The sequence below is a fragment of the Apus apus genome, chromosome 1 (assembly GCF_020740795.1).
Source record: "Apus apus isolate bApuApu2 chromosome 1, bApuApu2.pri.cur, whole genome shotgun sequence".
NCBI classification, from domain to species: domain Eukaryota; kingdom Metazoa; phylum Chordata; class Aves; order Apodiformes; family Apodidae; genus Apus; species Apus apus.
In genome coordinates, this window is record NC_067282.1 from 193283050 (window position 1) to 193306920 (window position 23871).

The 23871-nt window shown below is 37.8% G+C and overlaps 1 protein-coding gene across 1 annotated transcript in view; it reads right to left on the reverse strand.

The window, feature by feature from the left end:
• The window catches only part of FAM185A (family with sequence similarity 185 member A), a 39867-nt gene that overhangs the window by 1823 nt on the left and 14173 nt on the right, over nucleotides 1–23871 (reverse strand). The window contains exons 4-7 of the mRNA XM_051614010.1: nucleotides 20295–20433; nucleotides 16192–16233; nucleotides 10520–10615; nucleotides 8192–8326 (exon numbers count right to left, since the gene is read on the reverse strand). Coding sequence (XP_051469970.1) covers nucleotides 8192–8326; nucleotides 10520–10615; nucleotides 16192–16233; nucleotides 20295–20433 — 412 coding nt within the window. The remainder of the gene's footprint in view (nucleotides 1–8191; nucleotides 8327–10519; nucleotides 10616–16191; nucleotides 16234–20294; nucleotides 20434–23871) is intronic.

Here is a 23871-nt window from a genome sequence, read left to right on the forward strand (position 1 = left end):
CCAGTTTTTTGCATTAATCTCAATTCCCATAATATATTATTACAATAAAGTTGTGGGGGCTTTTATATAGTACTATAGCATTTATTATGGGCTAGGAAATATGTCTACACTACACATTCAGCTGGCTAAGTAATGTGAAATGTTTTCATCTTTATGGTAAACAGGTAAAAGAGCCATGGGTAAGACCCATTTTTCCAGATGACCAAACATGTTGCTACTATTACAACTTTCTTACGATAATGGCTTAAAAAAAACCTCACCCCTGAGATCTCTGTCTTACACTTTTCACAAAATTTTAGTATGCAGAGTCATGCTCTGAACAGCCTGTTCTATACCAGACAAAGGAGAGAGTTCAACTTACCCTCATTTTACAATTAGGAAGCTGAGGCCAAGAGATTTAGTGACCTTCCAAATTTATACATAAGATTCATGACCAAACCGGGAATTAAACCAGGATCTTTTAAGTCCCAAATCACTGCCTTTATCACAAGATCAACGTTCCCTTTGGTTTATCTTCACAAAATATCTTTTATTATTATTTTAGTGTTCATGTGACTGAGTGAATTCTAAGTTTAGAACTAACGTGAGCCTGGAATAGCACAAGGGATGGCAGGGAAACAGATTCTGAAGCAAGTTTGCAAACATGTTCTGCTCTGACCTGTCACACAGCTGAAGTCAAATTCTGGCCACATCAAACCCAGTGGCAAAACTCCAACGGACATCACTGCATTGCCTTCCACAACTCAAGCCTCTGAGCCAGAACTTTTCCCTAGCATTTCAGCGCTTTGGTAGATCTAAGTGGGATTAATGTGAGGGTAAAGGCCAAGCCCACATCAATGCATTAGGAGGCTGAGGTACTGTCTAGAAGTACAGGATTTTCAGAGAAGTCCAACACTGTTGGACAGAGTTCTCCCATTGAATGAAGAGGTATTTCAGTGTCTTTTACTGTCAGACTACAACATGCCTTCAGGGATCTCCACGTGGATGTCCTAGTACATTTTCTGCACTCTTGATTGCTCCAGGCAGCAGCAGTCATAATATCACTCCTATTGTAAGGCAGGATCCACAGTTCTGGTGTCCATCTAATTATGGACTGAAATCTATGATGATCATCACAAATGTGGATAAATGTTTTGTATGTGGAATCTGGAAAAATCTGAAACTTCAATTCCTCAGAGAGCTTTCCTGAATCATCAATTTGCAATAGTATTGTACCAGAGAATTCAGAAGAGAAAACAAAATAATCTTTGAAGTAGAGGTATCCCTTAAAACATTAGATCAGACCAAACTAAACTGGAAATAGCTTCCAGGGTGTTAAAAAAAAGAACCAGCAATGAAGTGTAAAGGAAAATTCCAGTGGATCCCTTAACAGAGTTTTAGAGCACTGCAAATACAGTTAGGGGTTCCCCTCCCCTTAACAAGAGGGGACACAATAAATGTAGGGCAAAGATATATTTTCTAGGAAGTGCACATTGGAGTGCTTGGTCCTAGTTCCTCTCTCATGCTTACGTCACTATGGCTTGTTCTTCTGTACAAGGATAAAACCCTGAGGTGCAGAACCAGCCCTGTAAATGAACAGTTTCATGCACTGCTTACATCCTGCTCCACTTTTGCTGAAAAGTTGAAGAAGAGATTTGAAGAAAAACAGAAACAACAAGAGCTGGTTTAAAGCTCAGTTGTTGTCTGAGCTCTGTTTCTCATTTTGCATTTGCTGTGTGAACTTAGAAAAATGTTTTGTTCCTTATGCTTTATTTGGAGATCTGCCTGTGAAGGGAATGCAGAAAGTAGTATCAAACTGCCTGCAGGAAAGTGTCAAGTTCCCCTCCCTAGGGATGAAGATCTTCAAACTATTCTTGAGTTACTAAGCCTATTGCCAGTAGCAGGTTCAAATCAAGCTTAAAATATTTAAATATCTTTGTGTACAAGGTGCTAATCAAACAACAAGGTTTAGTTGGAGACCTTTTGATGACAGTTTGGTCTTAACTGTACTCACTGCCTGTACTCTTGAATACTGTGGGAACATGAGTGGATTTTGAGGATGCCTTTGCTAGCATGATTAAATCACAAGAGTCAACAGCCTGCGTGGCCACTTTTCCAATTTAACATCCAGGTAAAAGTTGTTATGGTTTTTGGTTTTGGTGTGGTTTTGCTTTGGTTTTTCCCCCCCCATGTGTGTCTGAAGGCAGAGGACACCTTTGCAGAACATTATGCAGTGAAGCACTGTTTAACTTCTCCAGTCTCCAGGAAGAAAAGTGAATAGGGACCTCTGTTTTTGTATCACAAAACACACAAAGATAAGCATATTTTAAATGGTTTTCACTGGTATTGCTGTCAGGACTGTGGTATATCTCAATAAGCCTATGAACAGCTTGAGTTAACTGCAAGCTGAAACCAATAAAAATCTGTAGGATAGCATCTCATCTAGTGTGTTTTATAAAAGTTGGATGAACTCTCTATTTGACTTGAAGGAATGTAATCTTTTCCAGATACAACCTGGGTCTTTGTTTGTTTTACTAAGATACTGCTTAAGGACCAAGGCTTCACAGAGTGACAGTGTTTAGAGGGACATTGTGAAACTGCACAACAAAGCTCTTCCAACTCAATTCTAGTGGCAAAGAGTCAGTAAAATTTGCTTCTAGGAAAGAAGGAAAGTTTTGAAGAAGTGCCTTGGGAACAGACAAATGGGGAGGGACACAGCAGCTGATACTGTTACTCCAGAGATCAGAACTATAACTCTGATACAAGACCCAAGCCAGCTGCACAGTGGGAGATGGAGTGCTCCACTCAGCAGCTGCTCAGTTTCAGAAGAAACTGAAGTTTCAGCAGACTGCCATAATACAAGCTCTTTCAGTATTTCCCTTTTAAAGGCAAGTTGCTTGCCTCACGTTATTCACTGTCCCTTCAGCTGTGTTTGTATTTAACCCTGGAACGCCAGGCAGCAAAAATACACAGACATTACCTTAGAATAAACAATACAGAATTTCTGATAACAGAAGCAGTTAAACACATCAGTAGAGCTCTGTATGCATTGTATGAGACTTACGCAGTCAGCTCCCTCCTTACACACTGGCTTTGAAACAATCCTACAGGGTAAGTCCACAGCACCTCATAGGCTGCTCTCCCCATACTTCTGGGTGAGGAGCCGTTGCATAAGCAGGGAGAAAGAAGTTATTCCTGAAGGTAGGAAATGTGTCTAAATCCCCTGTGTTTCACAGGGAACCTAGATCTAACCTGAGCCAGATGTTAAAGTATTTTTATTTCAGTGCATGCCTAAGTGAAAGTGAAGACAAACCCAAAAATTCAGAGACAGGATGGTCAATATCCATCTTTTCCAGGAAATCTGGTAATTAGACAGGCTGACTCTCTCTAGAGGCATGTGAGGAGGAAGGCCATCTAAAGAGCTCCTAGTGATTAAAAGAATACTTGGATACTCATCAACCCAAAAAGGTAGAGGCAACATCTACCTGGAAACTTTCACAGGTGAAAAGGGTTTAGAGAAGACAACAGGGGATTCCTCTCCATCTCCTCCATCAGAGGGAAGGTCTGAGTTAACACAAAAGAGAGTCCTGCTACCTGCGTTCAGCGCTGCCAGAAGCATGACCCCGAGAGGAACACTGCTCAGAGGTGGCTCAGCAAAGATGTATTGCTGTGGATGGAGTGGGATTAGTACCAAAAGCCTTTTAGCCTGTTAACTGCTGCAACTGTTGTCAAGCTGGATGAAACAGGGAGGAAGAAATGTGTCGACTTGGAGAAGACAACCATTCCCAAAGAGTATCTCCTTTTAAAGAGGGCGGAAAAATATACAGAGGTTGGTTTTCCAGCTTGAGAAAGTAAGAATAAGGAGGCACATTAACCTACAAAGACAAACATCCCCAGCCTCTGAGGAGCACCTGTGACACTGTGGGACTTTCACCAAGGAAACTCATGGAAATGCTGAAAACCAGATGGAGTAAGTGACTGCCAAGGTTAAAAGCTCCCTCGGCACCAAGCAGATGGACAGCATCAGGTCAGAGGTTGCTGCTGGAAATGAACTCAGCACTGGAACTGGGGCCAGGGATGGAGAAATACCTGGAGTCAGATGAGTCCCTGGCACCGCTCAGAGATGCAAGATACACATGGTGTAAAGAAAGGGGTTATATTCCAGACAATTAGATTTGGCAATTGACACCACCATCTACAAAGTTCCAAAGAAAGTCTCTGACCAATTGCAAGACTTTTTCCAGCAAGCTTACAGTTGTCAACACATGCTGGCAGTGGAAGTGGGCAGAAGTGTGCCCACTGGCTGCATTACTTTAGTCCCCAAATTCATCCACCCACATGCCTCATAACCTTCCTTGGAATTACTGTGGAGTGGGTGGGAGCAGATGGTCACATCAACCTAGGACAAGAGAAAATGGGGCTGAAAGCTCCTGAGGATGCTCTGCATTTAACCTGACATGCTTGCCTAGCTTGTTCTTCACAATCTCCAGCACTGACAGTTCCATCGCCTCACCAGATAAATGTTTACTACAGCAATTTTAGCTTATTATTTAGCTAGTTTTCTTTACTGTAAGGTCAAATAAGAATTTCTAGTCCTATCAGCAGTGGACAGTGAACAATTTATTTCATTCATCCCTGCAGCAATTTCTTACATACTGGAAAAGTGCATCTTATCTTCCCTCAGTCTTCTCTTCTTTACAAAGAACAACACTTTTTTTCAGTCTTCCCTCATAAATCATGTTTTTAGGGCTCTGATCATGTGTTTTCCTTTGGAGTCTCTACAGTTGGCCACATCCTTTTTGAAGTGCAGTACTGAAAACTGGTCAGCTTCCAGCAAAGTATTACTAATGCCAAGTAAAGCCAAGGGATTATTTTGAGTTTTACAGAACAGTCATGTTAATGCAGTTTATTTTTTGCAACTGTGTAATGTTATTGTTTCCTGTTTACTCATGCTTTTATTTAAATATTATTCCTACCTTCATACTTTGAACTTAGAAGGACTTAATGGAGAAATGGCCTAAAATATATATATATAAATCAAGATTATTTTCATTTTATCCATGCCGTTCCCCATGTTTGTAACCTAAGCTCCTTTTCTGCTTAAACATTTTACACTTTTTAGCCTGGTACCCTTCCCCTTGCTGTATATGGTTCCAGATATAGTTAATGATCTCTACAAGCTTCTTAAATCAGCTGATTTAAGAATACAGGTAGACCTGGAGACACAAGGACAGCTCAGACATCAAGCAGCACGGGCTAAGCAGAATGCTCTCATCCTATCCTCTTTGCCAGGGCAAGGAAAAGGATGCCCTGACACGATCACCATCAGAAATTACTGGATTTACTGAAGCACTCTGAAACTAGACAGTCAAACAAATGCTGGACCAGTGCTTTGGATGGAAAATGTGTTTTTATAACAGATTTAATTATATCATACATACTACTTCTAAAAGTTCCTACAAATGTCAATGGAAATAGATGCCTTATCTTTGCAAACTGCTCTGAAGAATAAACTCCCAGGCACTGCTCTCTGATTCCTCCACTTTCCCAGCAAGCATCCCCATCTTGCAGGGAAGTCCCTTTTCTAAGACCAAAACACCTTTCCACATGCCCATCACTGCCTCTAGAGCATTCTCTCTAGGCTTTCATCTTCTTGCTTCAACTGAATCCCACTCTGTTCCTTGGTGATACTGTGAAAGCCTGGATGTGGCTGCTTGTGGCATTAAGTGTCCTGTCTTCCCCCTCAGTGTGGACATCAGGGCTGAGAAGGGAGGTGCTAAGGTGCTTCACAACTGCCCAATCTGCAGCAGGGAAGGTCTTCCTAGAGCAGGAGACAGACTAGGTACATGTTCACCCAAGTCAACTCTACCCTGTCTTCCTACTGGAAAGCTTCCTCTCCAACATCTCTCACAATATTCCCAGAGGCAAATAAAGCTTCCTGAAAGCAGCTGGTTCCTGTTCCCCACATGAGAACTGGACAGTTTGTGAAAAATCATCTATTTTTAAACTAACCTTTAAGCTCAGAAGCATAAAAATTGAAACTGTCATGGTCTTGTGATAGAGAGGGGTTTTATCCACTTTTATCCACTTTATCCAAAGCCCCTCTTCTCTCTCAATTTTAAATTTCTTTAGTTGCAGCAGGACAACTACAGACTCTGAAACTTCAACAGTGGCTAATGTTTTCATGATATAGAAACAGTATTAAATGATTTTTAATTATTTCAGAATCTACTTGTATAAGAAAATTCTCAAATACCAACTTTAATGTTAAAGAGATTGTTGAGAATGAGGAGATAACTCCTTGGCCTGCACAAAGAACTCGAGGGACTCGATGATCTTGAAGGTCTTTTCCAACTAGAAGGATACTGTGAAAGAATACACTGTCCCCATGGGATAAGGTAAAGAAAAGGGGAAGCAGGAAGCATCTCCTGTGGCCATGCCAAAGTAGTGTTACTGACTTGGCAAAGAAAGGGGATGCACTGTTTTCAAAAAGATTAGAAAAGGAGCAAAACAGATATTAAATCCAACTACTTAATCTCTCATCACATTTATTGCTTCTTACTGACCAATGAAGAAAAGGGAGGAAAGATCTGCTATAAACCCCTGGTTTCATCAGGTGAGCAAGCACTCAGCAAAGCTAAATGCTGCACAGAGAGACAGATGCAGACACGTTACGTCAGGGCAGCATCGTCTAGCTGGATTGTATCCTGCAGAAAATCCATTCCAGGCTCATTTCTCAGTCACCTGGATTATGATCAATTAAGATCTATGTTTAATAATTTTTTTTGTGCAATGCTGTAACCTCTTTCAGCAACTGATAATCAGTGGCCTAATGCTGTTGTCTCTGCACACCTCTTGCTGATATCCATGCTTTTGGATACGTACATCAACTAATCAGAGTCGCTTTCGGCCACAACTGCCAAGATCATTTCCGTGCAAGTTGGTGGGTGAAAAATTCCATCTGCTTCAGCAATGACTGTCCTATAGTAAATACTGGCTGGGTCATAAAACCAGAGAAGCCATTCAGCTGTGTGTATTTGAAACACCACCCTTGTCCTTTTGCCAGAAAGACAATGGACTGGCCAGTGATCCTCATTCACTGTGTTCTTTTACTGCAGGGGCGACACATTCCACAGGGCCTTGCTGGGATCTGGGGTCCTTCCACAGGTTTCTAGCCTGAAAGCTTCTAACTATGGTTTAAAAAAATATTTATATTTCATAAGGCCTTGTAAATATAAATGCTAGATACTGTTTAAGACAGGAAGAGATACACCTATACATTTCAAGACTACTATTTTATATAAGCAGGCTACATATTAAAATTATGTACCTACACTTCTAACGTTTCCTGACTTTGAGATTATCATCTTACGTGGGGGAGTAAAAAGAACCTTTGTGCATGTTTTTTTAGGTTTAAAACCAAACAAAAACTCAAAGCTCTGCTATCATATCAGGTCATACTGACACAACACGTTCAAAAACAAAGCTGGAGCCTTCAGACACATTACATTAGTGTTTCCTCCTGAGCAAACTGAGTAATTGGTAACAGCAACAGCTTTATCTTCTAGATGGATACATCTGGAGAGGAGAGAAATACACACCCTGACAATGAATAGTACAACTGTTTCCTAAGCAGGAAAGAGCAAGACTTGGGCTTCCTGAGTTCAATTTTAAATGCATTAGAAGAATGCTTTCAATAATTGCAGGCACTTTTCCATGTACTCTCTATTCCTCCATGCTCCAGCTTCTTCTAGCTATCTCCCATCCATCATTTCTCATTGTTGAAATTTATACTGCACATTTCTAAATATGCCATATACTCCTTTACTTCCCCCTCCCACTCAACAGATATAGACAGAGAAAACTTTTCATTATATTTCTAATAGATAATCCCTGGCAATTTATTTTATGTGACTAAGCCAACAAAGCAATGGGTCAAATTCAGCCCTGTATTACCTCCCACAAACTACTTGGAATAATGCTGAATAATTTGGCTCTAAGACTTTTGTTAGGGAAACAGTTGTTGGCATTCACAAGTCATTTACAATGAAAAGTCACCTAGTAACATGGGCAGTACAATGGCACAAGCAAACATTTGAACCTGAAAGAAATGAAACAAGAAGCCAAGAGCAATAAACTCATAAGGAAACAAAGATGCCTTTGGCTAAGGCCAGACAGACATTTGTTGGAAGCCAAGATTAGTCAGCCTTACCACTTATAGTTACGTGATCATCTTTGTAGGCACTCTGTGTTTCTTTTAATTGGATCTCTGAGCTCACATCCACTTTTCTTCCAGACAACTGTAAATAGGCTTTGAGAGAGGCAGGCACCTTGACTGTAATAGAACCTGGTATAAATTTAAAAGAAAGCTCATTAGTTCTACATAGAGATTAAAGCATGAAACAGGCAATTATTTAGCCAATTTGAATCCAATTGTTGTCTGGTTTATTTTTAAGAGCCTTCAGACACAGTAACCTCTTTCCTATCTCTGAAAGTATAAACAAAGATACCTTCATAAATCATAACCAGAATGCTGGTAGAAATGGTATCACACTATTTCCTTGGCAGACATCAAAACTGACATGGACATATAACTGCTAGCAATGACTCTTGGTAGCGGATCTTATTTCAGGAATGTTCAAGGGAAACATCTTACAGATCCCAGAAGTATTATGACGTTATTCATCTTCTAGTTGCATATTTACACTCCTGAGCAAGGATGGGAGATAGGATTTGATGTTCAATCCAGCCACTGCCTGGCATATGATGAAACAACTGCTCCTCTGGACTGATACAATGCCACTTACCTACAGTTAACACTAACAATTGTCTGTGCTTCACTGCACAGGGCCAGCTGTTCACACCCTGGAACAGATGCAGCCTCAAAAGTGACCAAGCAGTTTAGACTGTGTATCACTAAAATGTAAACTACTAGCAAAATTGCAGCTTTAGTGGTCTGAATAATTTTATCCTTGTGATTAAAAACAAATTCTGACTTCTGATTCCCCTAAATATGTGCTTCTATCCATCAGACTGAAAGCAGATGTTGGGCCCCCAACCTGCCCATGTTAGTAATTTTGGAATTGCTCAGTCACAATATTTGGAAGCTGCACCCCACACATTTAAACAAAACCTACCAACATGCAGAATGCACTTTCTGTATCCATACTCCTTACTTCTTGCCCAATTCCAATATTCACTTTAGAAAAACATACAAAAGTTTCTTCAAATACACCCCAAAAGCTGAAGCAGAACACGGTAAGAAAACTGACAACACAACAACTAAGTAGCAGTTAGAAAACAATCCTGGCAGTGCAATTTAAATTCAGCAGAATCACTTGCCTCTGAACTGTCAGAATAATTTAGGCCTAAATTTTGCTGGATACACAAAAGCCTTAAGATAAGAAAGGGAAAAGGTCTTAATCTTTGGGTGCTCCTTGGGGAGTTGCTCAGTGACTCAAAAAATCCAACACACATGCAGTTTATTTATCACAAATGGGACATTTTCTACACTGCAGCTGTCAGCAGTTACTCTGACTTTACAGGGTAAATGAAAACAGAACTGCATCAACTTTGCTTTTAGTGAACTGTCCTGCCAGAAGAGACGTCAGGCAATGTTTTGAAAATAACACTAACTAGCTTTTATTAAATACGCTCCTCTTTGCTACTAATTCAAAGAGATGTAACTTAAAATATTAAGTGGTTCAAAAGGTAACTAGAAAATAAAATTTAAAAAATTTTCTTTGCCAATGAAACTGGAATAGCTTGCACAGAATGGAACACAAGTGATTTCAATGCATTTCCTTCATTATTCCCCTTGTGAGTAACTGCTAGGTTTTATTAGGGCAGAGGGATTGTCTCACAGTGAGAAAAGGGTATTAAACACCACGTTCATTTAAACCACCTGTAATGTCTGACAATGTTAAAGTCAAGTATAGAAATGCTTTAGTGCTCTTTTTCCCTTGTTCTTTGCCACTCAGAAGATATGATATTGTAAAACTATGAATCCAGCTTTATGAGTGAGCTTTTAACTAAGAAGTGAAATTTTAGTGAGTAATCAAGAGAAAAAAGGAAGAATGGTAAAATAAGGCCCCCTCATCTTTATCTACCTTCCAATTTCAATAATGGGACATTTGATCAGGAAAAATAATGTAAATGTGTGATGGTTGTCACTCTGCACACATATTTATCAGCATTATAAAGTAAACTGTGCTCAAGGCAAAGGAAGATTGTAATCCGAGTGAACTCTGAAGAACTCTTCAGAATTCTGCAAGTTAGATTGCCAGGAAAAAAACCCAAAATATTGAAAAACAAAAAATTCTATAATCCATTTGAAGTATCATTGTCCCTTACAGAGTTTACTGTATTGTAAGTATTTATACACATTTTCTAATAATGAGGTAAAAAAGAAGGTAGATATCCAACAATCCCAAACTATTTTTTTTCCAGAATAAACAAAAACCCCTTTACCCACCCCACCCTTTTTTTTTTTTTTAACATCATAAGCTGTCACAGAAAATACTTCCTTTAGTTTGCTAACCTTTCTGGGATTTCAGATCCACCTTTCTTAATTGACTGACATAAACATCTATTGCCCCATGATGTGTAGAAGCTTTTAGACTTCCATCTGATGAATCTAAAAGAGAGGAAAAAGACAATAGAAAAACTTGTTTATTGTTCACTCTTTTTACTTCAAAACTTGCTGTCATCCGTATTTGTACTTAGAACTTGTTTTGTCAGTTCTTCCATGTTTGAGAAGTATCTTATATTTATTTAGTGAACGTGAGACCTCTCTTAGGAAAACAGGTTTCTGAACAAAATTTCTCCCCAGTCCAGGACTGGGGCATCCAGTGGTCCAAAGGTCATTGCCCTGCAGTTGTTACTCGACTTCTAGCATCTACAAGTTCTTAACAACACTCCCCTCTTTCTAGAAGAATGGATCCATCACTGTGTGAAGACCAAGGTCAAACTCTCAACACTATCAGGTAATTCAGTTTCCCTAAGAGCTCATTTGCTCAGACTCTGCACAGGGAGAACTTTCCCCAGGAAAGCTACCCCATGCAACCACCAAGCAGTTGTGCACTGTAACTTGTTACACAGGGGAACTGCTTATCAGGCTTTGTGAAGTCTGATTCACTACATCTGAATGTTAAACAAATGTTTGAGATAACTACTGCACTTAAATACATGTAGGAAAACAGCATTCGTTCTTTGCCCTGGAATAGACAGCCCTACATTTTCTTCTATACCTTATTAAATGAAATTTATTGTAACAAAACTTTCTGAGGCAAGTTTCTGCTAGAAATTAAACTACTGGCAAGAAATCTTGAAATACTGATAGAGACTGTTGTTCTTAATTTCTCAACATGCATATTAAAAGAAACAGTCAGGCTTTCAGAACTAGCTAAAATAACAAAATTAAACCCAAATGAAACTTCCTATTTTTAAAAGTAAAAACATTAATGAATTAATTGATCGTAACAACAATGTCCAGCATTAATGCCTTAAGCTTGTCTCATAGTTTTAGCTCTAAATAAACTCAACTGGAGTTTTTCTGACGCCAGGTCTCAAGCACAGGTGTGGAAGATCAGTGTGTTGCATATAAGAGTAAAAACATAGAAAGAGATTATTAACCCACAGCTAAAACTGATTTCTTTGAAGGGGAAAGTAATTAATGTAGCCAATTCATATTTAGACAGCTGAGAAACTAAGACTGTCTTTGATTAACAAGAAACCAATAACAACTAGAACTGGATGGGAAAGTTTTTCCCGTATCAGTGGATTGAGTGAAAGAAGTTCTGTTCCAAATCTGAAGGAAAAAAAATAAAATCTAAGTGAAATTAATGAACTGGGAAAAAAAGTTTTGCTTGTGTAAGTCACATATCCATAACTTTTTTAAATGTAAGTTTGGAAATGAAAGTCATCGAAATAGATTTTTTTTTTTTTTAATGAATCAACCCCTTTAATTTTTTTTTTTTTTGTAGCAATAAACCAACATTTTCATTTCCAAGCTATTTTTGCAGATATTCCAAATAAAATTTAGTAACAGCCAATCCCTGTGACTCCACATAACCTTGACAGAGATTTTGCTGGCAAAAGATACAGGAAATATCCAGCCTCTGACTCTACTGCTCTAAACAAAAGATGCAGTTAGTTCTTTTATCTGCACCATGAAGAAAGAAGAGCCTCTTGTGGTAGGACAAGGACCCTCTCCAGGGAGAACAACTGATGGTCTTTAGGACACCACCAGCTGATGCTACTTCACAGGCACCCATGTTAAATCAGTTAATCCTGATGATAAACCACATAGTAACTCAGCAGACATTAACTCATAATGAACTATTTTTTTTAACTTTTGTTTTTCATAATCTGACACCTGAATAAGAAAAAGCAGCTGATTCCAACCTGCTTGGACAGCAGCACCCTTTGTACAGGAATGTGTAGGAGAAAGCATAGGAACAACTGGGGGGAAAAATAAATTACAGGTTAGTCATCAGTGGAACACAGAAGAAGGTCGAGTTCTGAGATACAAGATTGGAAGAAGGAGACTTAAAATGAAAACCAGAACATTAACACAGTTCAAGGAGATTGCAAAGACTAGATCAATAGAACTCATTGCTATTAAGGGACAAGCATGTGTGTGATTTCTTCTTTATAAAGTACTTAAGAGCTGCACTTTATGAAGTACAGTAAATGCCTTTAATGGAATTAAAAAATGAGGTTTTTACTTTAAAAATTCCGTAGATCACATATTAAAAATTGAATTCTCAAACCAAAACTCAAAGATGCAGTGTTACCTCGAAATACAATAGAGTTTATTGCTTTACTTTTCTGTTATCCAAAACTGTCCTCAATACTGTAACTGTTTAACGTCATAGATTCCCTTTATAAATTAAAACTTTGGTGTTTTTTCTCAGTACCAGGGAATTGTCTCACACAACAGTCTCATCACAAAGGAGGATCTCAGACATCTCAGTTCAGTTTCATGTCGGGACTACACTCAAATTCATGTTTTTGAGGAAAGTTGAAATGTTCTTAATTGTTAAGTTTCTGTTGATTTAAGACAGTGAGCATCACAGTAAGTTACTGAAGACTTCAGGTTATCTGGTGTGGGTTACTGATGAAAAAAATGAACAGAATAAGGCAAACTGTCACTGAAATAATAAAAGAAAAAATTACATTTTCTTGGATCTTAAGATACAGTTTTTCTTGCCAGAATAAGTCCCTGCTGCCCTGTTAAGGCTGTTTCCCCCCCCCTCAAAAACAAAATACCACCATAAGCTTTATCATGTCTGACTACACCAAACACAGAAGGTTCAGTTCTTCACTGTGTAATTGTGTCAAACACAAGTAATCCAGCAAGGAAAAACAAATTTTTTTTTTGAACCAGTAGGGGAAAATCCAGCTTGGCAGCAAAGTAGAGAATACATATAAGCAGCCCATGACAATAACATTAAGCAATAAGCAAATCCTAGCAAGACTGAACATGAGCCAGCAGTGTGCCCTGGCAGAAAAAAAATCCAACAGTATCCTTGGCAGTATTAGCTGGAGCATGGCCAGCATACCATGGGAAGGGATTACCTGCTCAGCACTTACTGGACACATCTAGAACACAGCATCTAGTGTTGGGGCTCCCAAGAAAAGGGAGACATCAATCAACTGGAAGACAAACACAAAGAAATTCAGGGTGTGGAGCACCCTCCCCATCAGGGGAGGCTGAGGGATGAGGCTTGCTCAGCTTGGAGAGCTTCAGGATCTGACAGCAGCCCCCTAGTATCCCCAAGAGGCTGATCAAGACGACAAAGCCAGGCTCCTTAGTGGTGCATATGAGAGCACAGCAAACAGACATAAGCTGAAACAGGAGAGTTTCAGTCTGGATAAAAGGAAAATCTTTTTCACCCTGAGGACAGTCAAGCAGTGCAAGTTTGCTCAGAGAGGCTGTAGAGTCTGCATCCTTGGAGGTTTAGAAGAGCACAGGATAAAGCTCTGAGCAACCTCACAGCTGGCGTGGCTCTGAGCAGGAGGTTGGAGACCAGAGACTGCTAGAGCAGGGTGGCTGGACAGATTGACTGCCACAAGTCCCTTCCAACCTCAACCATTCTGTGATTCTGCAACTTCCTGAGGCCTCCTCCAACCCCAGTTCTCCTATGAATTTACCAAATAAAAAATTAAAATACTGATCTAGTTCTAAAAACACAGTACTCCATTATTTTTTTGAGATTATTCAGATTTCTAATGACTAGTTAAAGTAGTAACAAACTAGAAGTAAAAACAGGTCTGGTTATTTTCAATTAAAGCCCATGGAACATTTGCTAGAGTTTTCTAGTCTAGGGTTGGAAAACAATTTGTCAGTGACTAAAAAGCTCACAGTAGAGAAAAAAAAAGGATAAACCCTGTTTTCTTATTTTAACAATGTCAGTGTGAAATACTGCCATAGGACAGATGCTTAAAAAATTGCACTGAACTTTGGATGGAGTCTTCAAAGAACATATTTACACAAACAATATCAACATAAAAAAACCTAAATCAAATCAAACTACTCTCTATACAATAAAAACCAGAAAAATTAAAAGGGATTAAGAAACAACAGCATTGTTTTTCTGTTTTAATGCAGAATTATAAAAGAATAAGAAACTGTTAATACAGTTTCTTGTATCTTCCCCAAAATATATTGAAAAAAATCCAGCACTCTCAACTATGCTTTAGTTTGTTTTGTAAAAAAAAACCCAAACAAACAAAAACAAAACAAAACTCTCAAAAGCTAAGGATAGATCCTCAAAGTCAAGAGAATGCATTTTTTTCCGTTAACTGATAAAATTGTGTCTCCAGTGAAATAATTTACTACATCCCTATGAAAACCTAGATAGAGAGTTGGAAGATCTGAGTTGTTCCTCCTATGTGTATCAGCACATCCCTTTCAAGTCTCTGGTAATCCAACGAACTATCTTGTGGTGTAAACTTCTCACACACAAAAAATTTTCACTTAAAAATTAACATTCTAGTTCTTAAGCTTTTAGAGTTGAATCACTAGATCTGAAGTCAATTGCTTTTGGAAAAATCCATAAAAATCTAAGGAATGTTTAAAGTTCTTTAGGAATAAGATTTAAGTCTAACTAATGCTTTCAGAATTGAAATCTGAAAAATAAAGTTTATTAAACTGTAAAATGTGTCTTAATGTTTAAGCTGAGTCTAGCTAATTAAGGAAGATAATAATAATAGAAATCTCTTGATGGAAAAAGCTACCTCCTGCATTAAGAAACTTTGATTTGAACACACTTCATATTCTATAAGTTTATTTAACAGCAGAAAAACAGACTAACAGGATTAATTTAATTCTGTGGTTTAATGACTAATTCCTAAGAATATGCATTGCATCCATTTTCCTGGAACATTAATACAGATTGCTTAGAAACACAAGAAGAGCTTGACAGTCCAGCTTGTCCCTGAACAATGCTTACTGATTGACTATGGTTACTACCATTAGCAGAAGTCTTCAAGGTTTGGGCCTGTCACCAAGTTTATTTACACAAGGGGAAATCTTTCCACGTACATGTAAGACACACAGAGTCTTGTGTATGATTCTGTTACTTCCATTTTCTGCCATGGAAATGGCCAGATTTTAGTTTCTCACTTTTGTGTTGATGTACTATAAAATGGTCAAAGAAAAAGCCCTAATGTTTTCCTAGAATAATGCAACTGATAGAATGTGTATCATAATTGATAACTCTGAATTATCCTGTTGTATAAAAGCCCACTTATTGGAGTAATAGTTTGGAAACATTTATACTATCACAAGCCTTCCCCCCCGCAATATGTTACACATCAATGATTAATAAAAATTAAACATAGCTAATTATTAGTATCAACAAATGTAAGACAGAGAACTAGGTTAGAGGCATGGGATGAACGCTTAGTCTTTTCTCATGTCCTTTCATCCCATCTCAATCTACAAGACAACACCTCAGCCCAACCCGTGCAAAGCCCTGCAGTCTGGTGCTGCACAAGGCAGAAGGTGCCCTGCCCTGCTGCCAAAGGTGACAGCCAGGCTGGGACAGGATCTCCTGCAGCTACAGGGCTATCCCTGCTAGTCCTGAAAAGAAGAAGGCAGAACATCTGTGAGGAAATACCTCCTTTTTACTTTCCTTGTGGACATTTAGCTTTTAGAATAGCAAAGGGAAGAGTAAGAAAAAGTTCTCAGAAGTTAGAACCTACCTACTGTGATACTGCCTGTTTTGGTCTGAAGGCTGGTGTTACCTAGTGGGAAAAGTGGGAAAAAAACGTTAAAAGCATATTATTTAACTGGTTTCTGAAATCATAGCAAAGGCTAAAGTAATGTGATCCTATGCAAGGGCATTATAGTCACAGTAGTATATCTTATTTGCATATAAAAGCAAAAAAGAACCAACTAATTACATTGTTTGAATATTATTGCTTTATAAATAAAAATCTCAACACATGGGTAACAATGAAGTGATTCCAGACAGGAAAATTACTCAGCAAAGCTTAAAGACACAGACTGGGTGTTAGGGAGAGAGGCATTGTGAGGCTAAAAGAATAATGTTTTCTTAGTTTGTTTCGGGCCTTTTTTGTTTTTTAATTGCTCTGATGTCTGCAACAGCACTATAAATTATTTAAGTAGCTTTAACAGGATGAGTAACACCAACAGTTACTATTTTCCCCTTTTTTATACATACATGCCCCCCTTGGAGGTAATGTTCTGCTTTGTTCTCAAAGACTAATTTCTGGATTAACTCAACATACTGCCTCCAAACTCATTCTTACGTGCATGACAACCCATTGTCAATGCTTTTCATTGACTTGACTGACATCTGCGTGTGTTGGACAAACTGGGGAACATCAAACAAAAGAGCACACAAGACGCAGAGTGGACTCCTACTGAACTTGCATTACTTTCAACAGGCATTAGTTTTTTGCCTTAAAATCTCAAAATTTATACTCTTTCCTTTTACCTCTTGGATCAAGGGGATCTGGAAGGAGGACAGAGGTACCTCAGAACAGAAAAGCCTTCTATACTATTAACAATCTAACAAAGTTGGTAGAAACTCCCATAGTTCCATGTATGTTACACATGTGTAACTGCCTCACAAAAAATTATTTAAATTAAAAACTAAACCACAGCATGTCATTCTTGCCACTCTTTTATCCTCCCAGAAGGATAACAGATGGAAAAATAAGGTTGATTATATTAATTGAGTCCATTTAGTAATACACAGTATTCACAACAATTTTCAGACCTTTTGGCAGAGGCCTTTAAAAATTGCAAATGGATCAAGTTCTGCTCTTGTCTTCTGTAATTACACAGTAGTAAACAATCATTAGGGCAGAATGCATTCCACTGGGTATGACCTGTAGTGTTTTTCTTAGTGGTCTGTAGGCTGGAAGCTAGAGAAGTAGCCTATCATCAAGAGACTTAAATCAAGCACATACTGTACAGAATACTTAAGGGTTCTGAAAATCAGAGCCAAAACAAAACCATATTTCAATGAACTTGGAAGACATTTGGCTTTACTGTTTGATGTTTTTAAAAGGCACACCATAATTATACCATCCTTTTCTACATTTTATCACGACTAGCACTTACTTTGGTACAACCTACAAGAAAGACTAGAGTTTTGTCAGCTAGCAACTCGCAAGGAGCTGAAGCTATTATTCCTGTCTGAATATAGCCCCTGGGACTTGAGGATTTTGTTCTTTGTTTTTCTGGGGTTTTCTTTTTCTATTTTCAGGCCCTTGAAAAATAATAAACGTTTAGAAATCAAACCCCTATTAACTACAAACTTGTATGGTAGATACAACTAATATTGCATAATGTAAACATATTGCTGTGACAGGCTCACTTCAAACAATTAGCTAGAACAAAAGTTGCTTTTAAAGCAGACAGGAATGTCCTGCCATGTTGCCACCTGCAGTGTCTACAGGCAGTGCACAGAAGCACACTTTTGGTCATGCAGTTGTTCCACAAAGGCCAACACTTAACTTACTATTTTTAAGCTGTTCACATATTTTTTTGACAAGTCAAGGGCAAATATAGAAAGACCTGACTAGAGGTCATTGCTAGTTTGATTATTTCATCCAACTGACTTCAGATTTGTAGTGCAACACTATGAAGTCTAAAATGAAGTGATTCTGTTTCTACATAGAGTCAGTTTTACTCTTTCAGGTCCGAATTTTGATTCCATTCAAGGCCTTGGTGAGCCAAATTTACACTCAAGCTTGGACACTGACAGTGATGGAATTGTACAGGCCAAGTTTCAAACACAAAACGGGTCTCAGGCAGGTTTGTAAAGTTTGTGTTGCCTTGCCTTCAAAGTTCTCAGTGCAAAAGCAATGAACTCTAGCTCAGTTTTGTGCACAGATCTGCTGATTTTATGCCAAATATACATACTGGCAAACTGCCAGCTATAGGGAAATAGTGACCTTAACTGCAAGAAACAATCTGTCCAAGCATTTACAAAACGACTACTAACATTGAGCTTCCTCATAAGCAAAGACTCAAGGGAAAGTAATCAATTTTTTTCTAACATAGAACTATAACCTGAGTTTATATTTTCTGGTAAGATATGTGTATACCTCCATGCAATATAATAATTTAAAAGACTTTTAAAGTATTTGCTTTTGCTATTAAAACACGATTGAGGAGCATGACACTTTGCAGAAAATATTAAAAAAAAATAAAACAGACTAGAAGTACCAAGCAAATGCTAATGTGCAATTGTTTTTAAAAGAAACTGCTAAAACGATGTTAGGCATTCCAGACCCATTTAGTAGAGAGCTCATGAAAATAACCTTGAAGTAAGGTAAGAAATGTCTGTATAATTTAGATACAATTCTGTTTGTTTTCACAGTATTGCTCAGCTACATGACAATGAGACATTACTAAAGGAGTCAGTAACTCACTACAGCAGTTATTTCACTTCTGTACCATGAAAACAAAAATAAATTTTTGGATGTGCACAGAGGGATGAACACACAAACTGATCATATCACAATATGATTATATCTGGTTGAAGCTAGGAAAAAAAAAAAAGAACCAGAAGAAAACAGCTTATCAGACAGAAGTACCAGCAACACTACAGTCCCCAGAATAGAAAAAATACTATAACAACAAGAAGAAAAAAATTATCTTATTTTTGCCTATGCATGTTGAAGGTTAACTTGACCTAACAGGTTTAGAAGCCAGTCTTAATTTAATATAAATGGACAAAGGAGTTGCTCCTTTAAGGAATAAACAAGAGTTATTTCTGAAGCAAGATAACAACACAAATTTGCTGAAAAATTCCAGCAAATTGCTTATAAGACATAGATGGAAATCTGGAACTCTGACCTACCCAAATTAATTTTTAACTGCTTGTACATCCTCCAGTTTGTTTTACTTAATATTTACTAAGTCACCACAAACATATTAGAGCACAGTCACAATTAAGTGGGAATTTTGTTTAATTAGAAAACCACACCAGATTGCAAGCCTGACTACTGTTTATATAAATGACACTCAAGTTCATTACTTTTAGATCTAGATGAAGGTCAGTAAACAGGGGGTGGTTCTGAGACCTCTTTCCCCCAGTCAAAGAATACAAACTGTCACCAGTCTATCAGTACAGGGTGCTAGCACAAACACAGACCCTTTTTGCTAAAAACTGTAAAATACAACTGAGTTCTACCATAGTCCTTAGAAGATGCTGTAAGAGTTACTTCTATGAAGTAAATAAAGGGTGGAGAGAAGGGAAGAGAAACCTCTTTACTACTTCTAGTATAATTTCCATTGCTCAATTTAAAAATATTTTAACATCCTTAGCATGTGTCTTTCCAATAATATACAACTTTTGTTATTTCACAAGTGTGCTTATAAAAATGTTTCTAAAAGTAAACACAATATGCTCTATGGTAAGTCAATTCCCATCAATTCAGTCTAATAAATGCAGAACTGTTTTGTTCATTTACTGTGCACAGTTGGTTTAGAATCATAGAATCGTTAAGGTTGGAAGGGACCTTAAAGATCATCAAGTTCCAACCCCCTGTCATGAGCAAGGAACCCTACCACTAGACCAGGTTGCACAAAAACTAGTCCAACCTGGCCTTAAAACCCTCCAAGGATGGGGCATCAACAACCTCCCTGGGCAACCCATTCCAGTTCCTCACCACCCTTATAGTGAAGAATTTATTCCTAATATCTAACCTAAATCTCCCCTCTCTCAGTTTAAAACCATTACTGGTTTAGTGATGGTCTATTTGTTACTGCAAACATTACAAACAACTTCAAAGCAGCTAAATTTGTGACAGTATTTCCTACTTACCATGAATACTTCCCAGCAGAATATCGCCAGCTACTGAAGACAGACATGATGATTCTGCATAAAGATACTTAGTTTTCAGCAGCCCATCCTCAGTAGATATGTTGATGGATGTCCCCTGCAGCTTTTCTATATTCACACTCTATAAGAAATAAACTTAAATAAACATAATGGAAAACCTGTCATCACAGTTTGAAAAGGCAGAAGGAAACAACATATGAAGAGGCAAAACAAATGGAAAGCAGTTGTTGGTGCAGAACAAATGGAATCAAGTTCTTAGCTAAAAGCTACACAAGACAAAACAAAAAACCTTTCCATCCAAGAATTCTAGCCAACAAGTTAATGACCCTTTGCAACATTCCTATGAATTATTACATCCATCATACAGGTGAAGAACCCAAGCACTCACAGACAAATGAAAGAAAAAATTGTTTTTTAAAACCCAAAACATTTCATTTTGAAAGATAATAAAAAACCAGCTCTAATAATGAAGACTTAACATTCATACAGCATTATGACACTTAAAAGCATTGGTAATCAGTTTTCTGCTACCATATACTGAAACATGCACTATCTTTGTTCATACAGCTACTTATAGGGACTTTTAACTGGCTCACTTTGTAGACATAGCTTTGGTGAAGGTTTGCAAAAGAGCCACAGCAGCTCTTTCTCTCAGTGTAATTGTTTATGTTACCTCAGTTATTCAGGCCACTATTCTTGGACTTAAGCCCCAAGCTGTACAAAGCCTTGAAAAAGGTTATATAAGATCTCCATTTCTATTTATTTTCCATAGAGATTGAGAGAAAGCATAAGATTTGAAAAGCTACACGATGGATAGATTTGGAGAATAAAAGGTGATGACATTATCTCCATACAAGTGACAAGACGTTTGACATAACCTGTGTGTATTTGGACAAAAAAGAAGCAAATCACATTCTTGTGCAACTACCAGATGAATTTAATTCTATTCTCCCTCAGTTAAATTGACTTTTTATGGAATCAGGCAATAGTTCATACTTAACCCCATTCAATTTGTTTTATTTTGCTTATGTGGATTTTCAGTGGACTCAACAAAATCCTTATTCATCATATGAAATGATACATGGCTTTCTAGATCAAACTGTGCTTTATGTCAATTTACCTTTAAACCCACTTTATCATTTTACCCTTTTCATCTTGTGGAAAAAAGTTAATACAAAAAAAATGTGTCTGCTGACCCTTTCAGTGTTACGTTACATAAAAAATATGCTATGGATGAAGAGGTATTCTCACAAACTGGAATTGTGTTGCACAAGCTCCATCTTGTCTTGTGTCCCAAGGAGCTAAAGAGGCTGGTTTGGTACATACTATATGACAGTCAAATTACACTGTGAGTTTACCAATCCATACCTATTGACCTTTATGCCATCTTTAGCTCTTCAGTCATTACAAAATGGACTGTTGTCTTAAGACTTTTGATTTGATGCTACAAAGTAGGTCTTCTAAGAACCTAACAAGATACATTAATCTTTAAGAAAATCTGATAATCAAAGTGCTGAGCTAGAATTCAAGATGCACGACAGTATCTACAATCTCTGCAGGCGATGCTGCTTAGATCTGTGCTACAGCATCTAAGCATTAACCATGGACAAACCAATGATATTAAGGTATAATTTGTCATTACGGAAAGGGCCAGCAATTCAGCTTATCAATCTTCCACAGTGCTTCTAACAAAACTCTAACAAGCAGAGACTTTAGCTAACCTTAAGTTTACGTTACTATGTGTCCTAGGAATGTTTCTCAGAGTACTCTGCTGCTCCCTCACCCAGGATGATAAAGGGTAAACCTGCTGTGGCACGTGGCCGAAGCGACAAGAAAAGCCTCTGTCATTTTAGGCTCTATGAGCTAAACCTGTTCTTAATAGAGTCAAATAACTTGCAAAGAACCCTTCCAGCTCTAGCAGGGCCATCATGCTATCAGCACAATGAAAATAAAGCGAGGCATACTTTAGCAGGGGAAAGAATAAAAAATAACTGCATAGTTTAGGTGCAAACTCTCTGCCTTGTTGTATTCCTGCATAGGAAAAGAAAAGCCAAAAAAAGCTGCATCTGTTGCTACAGCATGCAAGTTTTGACTCTATTTAGATATTTATCTTAATATTATTAAGTATTTTATTAAAAACAAGCTCACATACCAGCTCATCTTATTCACCAGCAATAGAAAGACTTGTCCCAGCACATGATAAAAAGAAGTACTGAGTCAGCTAGCTAGTACGAAAAATAACACAAAAACTACCAATACAATGAACATTTGTTTCAGAATAATCCACATCTGGGAAAGGGGGAAGTCAGACTGCTCAAGAAAAAGACTAAATTATTCTAGATAAGGAGAGCACAAGGAAAAAAAAGAAAAAAGGATTGCTTTTTGCCAAGACTAAATATGTTTTCAACCCCAAATTCCTTAATGTTTATTAATTTTTGGCAGAACATAGATCTTTGGCTCTGCTAAATCAGTGTTATAGAAAAGTCCCCATGATACAGATTAGCTAATGACTCTCCAGTCAAACAAATTTGATTATTTTTGTCCACTGAACCACCAGATTCTCTGAAAAATTCCTTCCATTCAGAGTAGAGCCTTGGGAGCTGCATTTACTGAGACTCTTCTTATCCTTTAAAGAAAAAAAAGTCTCAGTGTCTTCATAAATCAGACTGTTTTTGCACCTGAACATATTTTAAAGATGAAAATTAACACCATGCTATGTTTAAAGGGAACATAAACAACTCCTATCCCACATATTCCTCTTCTTCCTCCTTCTTTTTGTGCTACCTTTGCTCAAATATTTTTAGTGTATTCTCCATTTTCCCCCTTAAAAGTAGTCTCTGTTTCTCAAGTGCTTAGTTTCTTTTACCACATCCTTTCCCTCCCCACCTCCAAGAGGGGGCTGGAAATGCTGACAGAGCCATAATTACATAATTACATAATGATGACTACAACTGATGGTAGAAACATCTCATACAAACACAGAAGACACAAGGTTGACTGATTATTACCAGAAGTGGCCAGTTGAGAAAAGAAATCTCACACTGTCTAACTACAAAGCAAAGTTTGTTAATGAGAAGTTCACAATAACAACACAAAATATTCTTCCATAGCTGTACATTCTTTTTACAATTACTCACTTCCCTCAAGTTACTACAGCTTTAGAACTGTGAGGGTTACTCCTAGCAATATGAAGACTATATAAAAATTTATAATCACAAAGAAGCGCTTCAACTGCATGAAGTTTGGTTTACAGGAGAGTGTATCTGAAAAAAAATATTTTTAAACAGCATTTAAAGATGCAAAGTAAACCACGCTTAATTACATTTCTAATTTTCATGAGCTGTATTTTCACATAGATAGAGATCTAATTATTTTTCTACCATCCACTTGCTTTAATCAACACTAGCAAGATTCTATTTGAAATGAACTCCATGGATTGCACTAGTGTAACAAACTAGTTTGAGATTAATTACTAAGCAGCACAACTCTGACTTAAAGATGCTAGTCTGCTGCAAGCAGCATGAATGCACAGCAAAGCACTTCCTACATTGTACTCAAT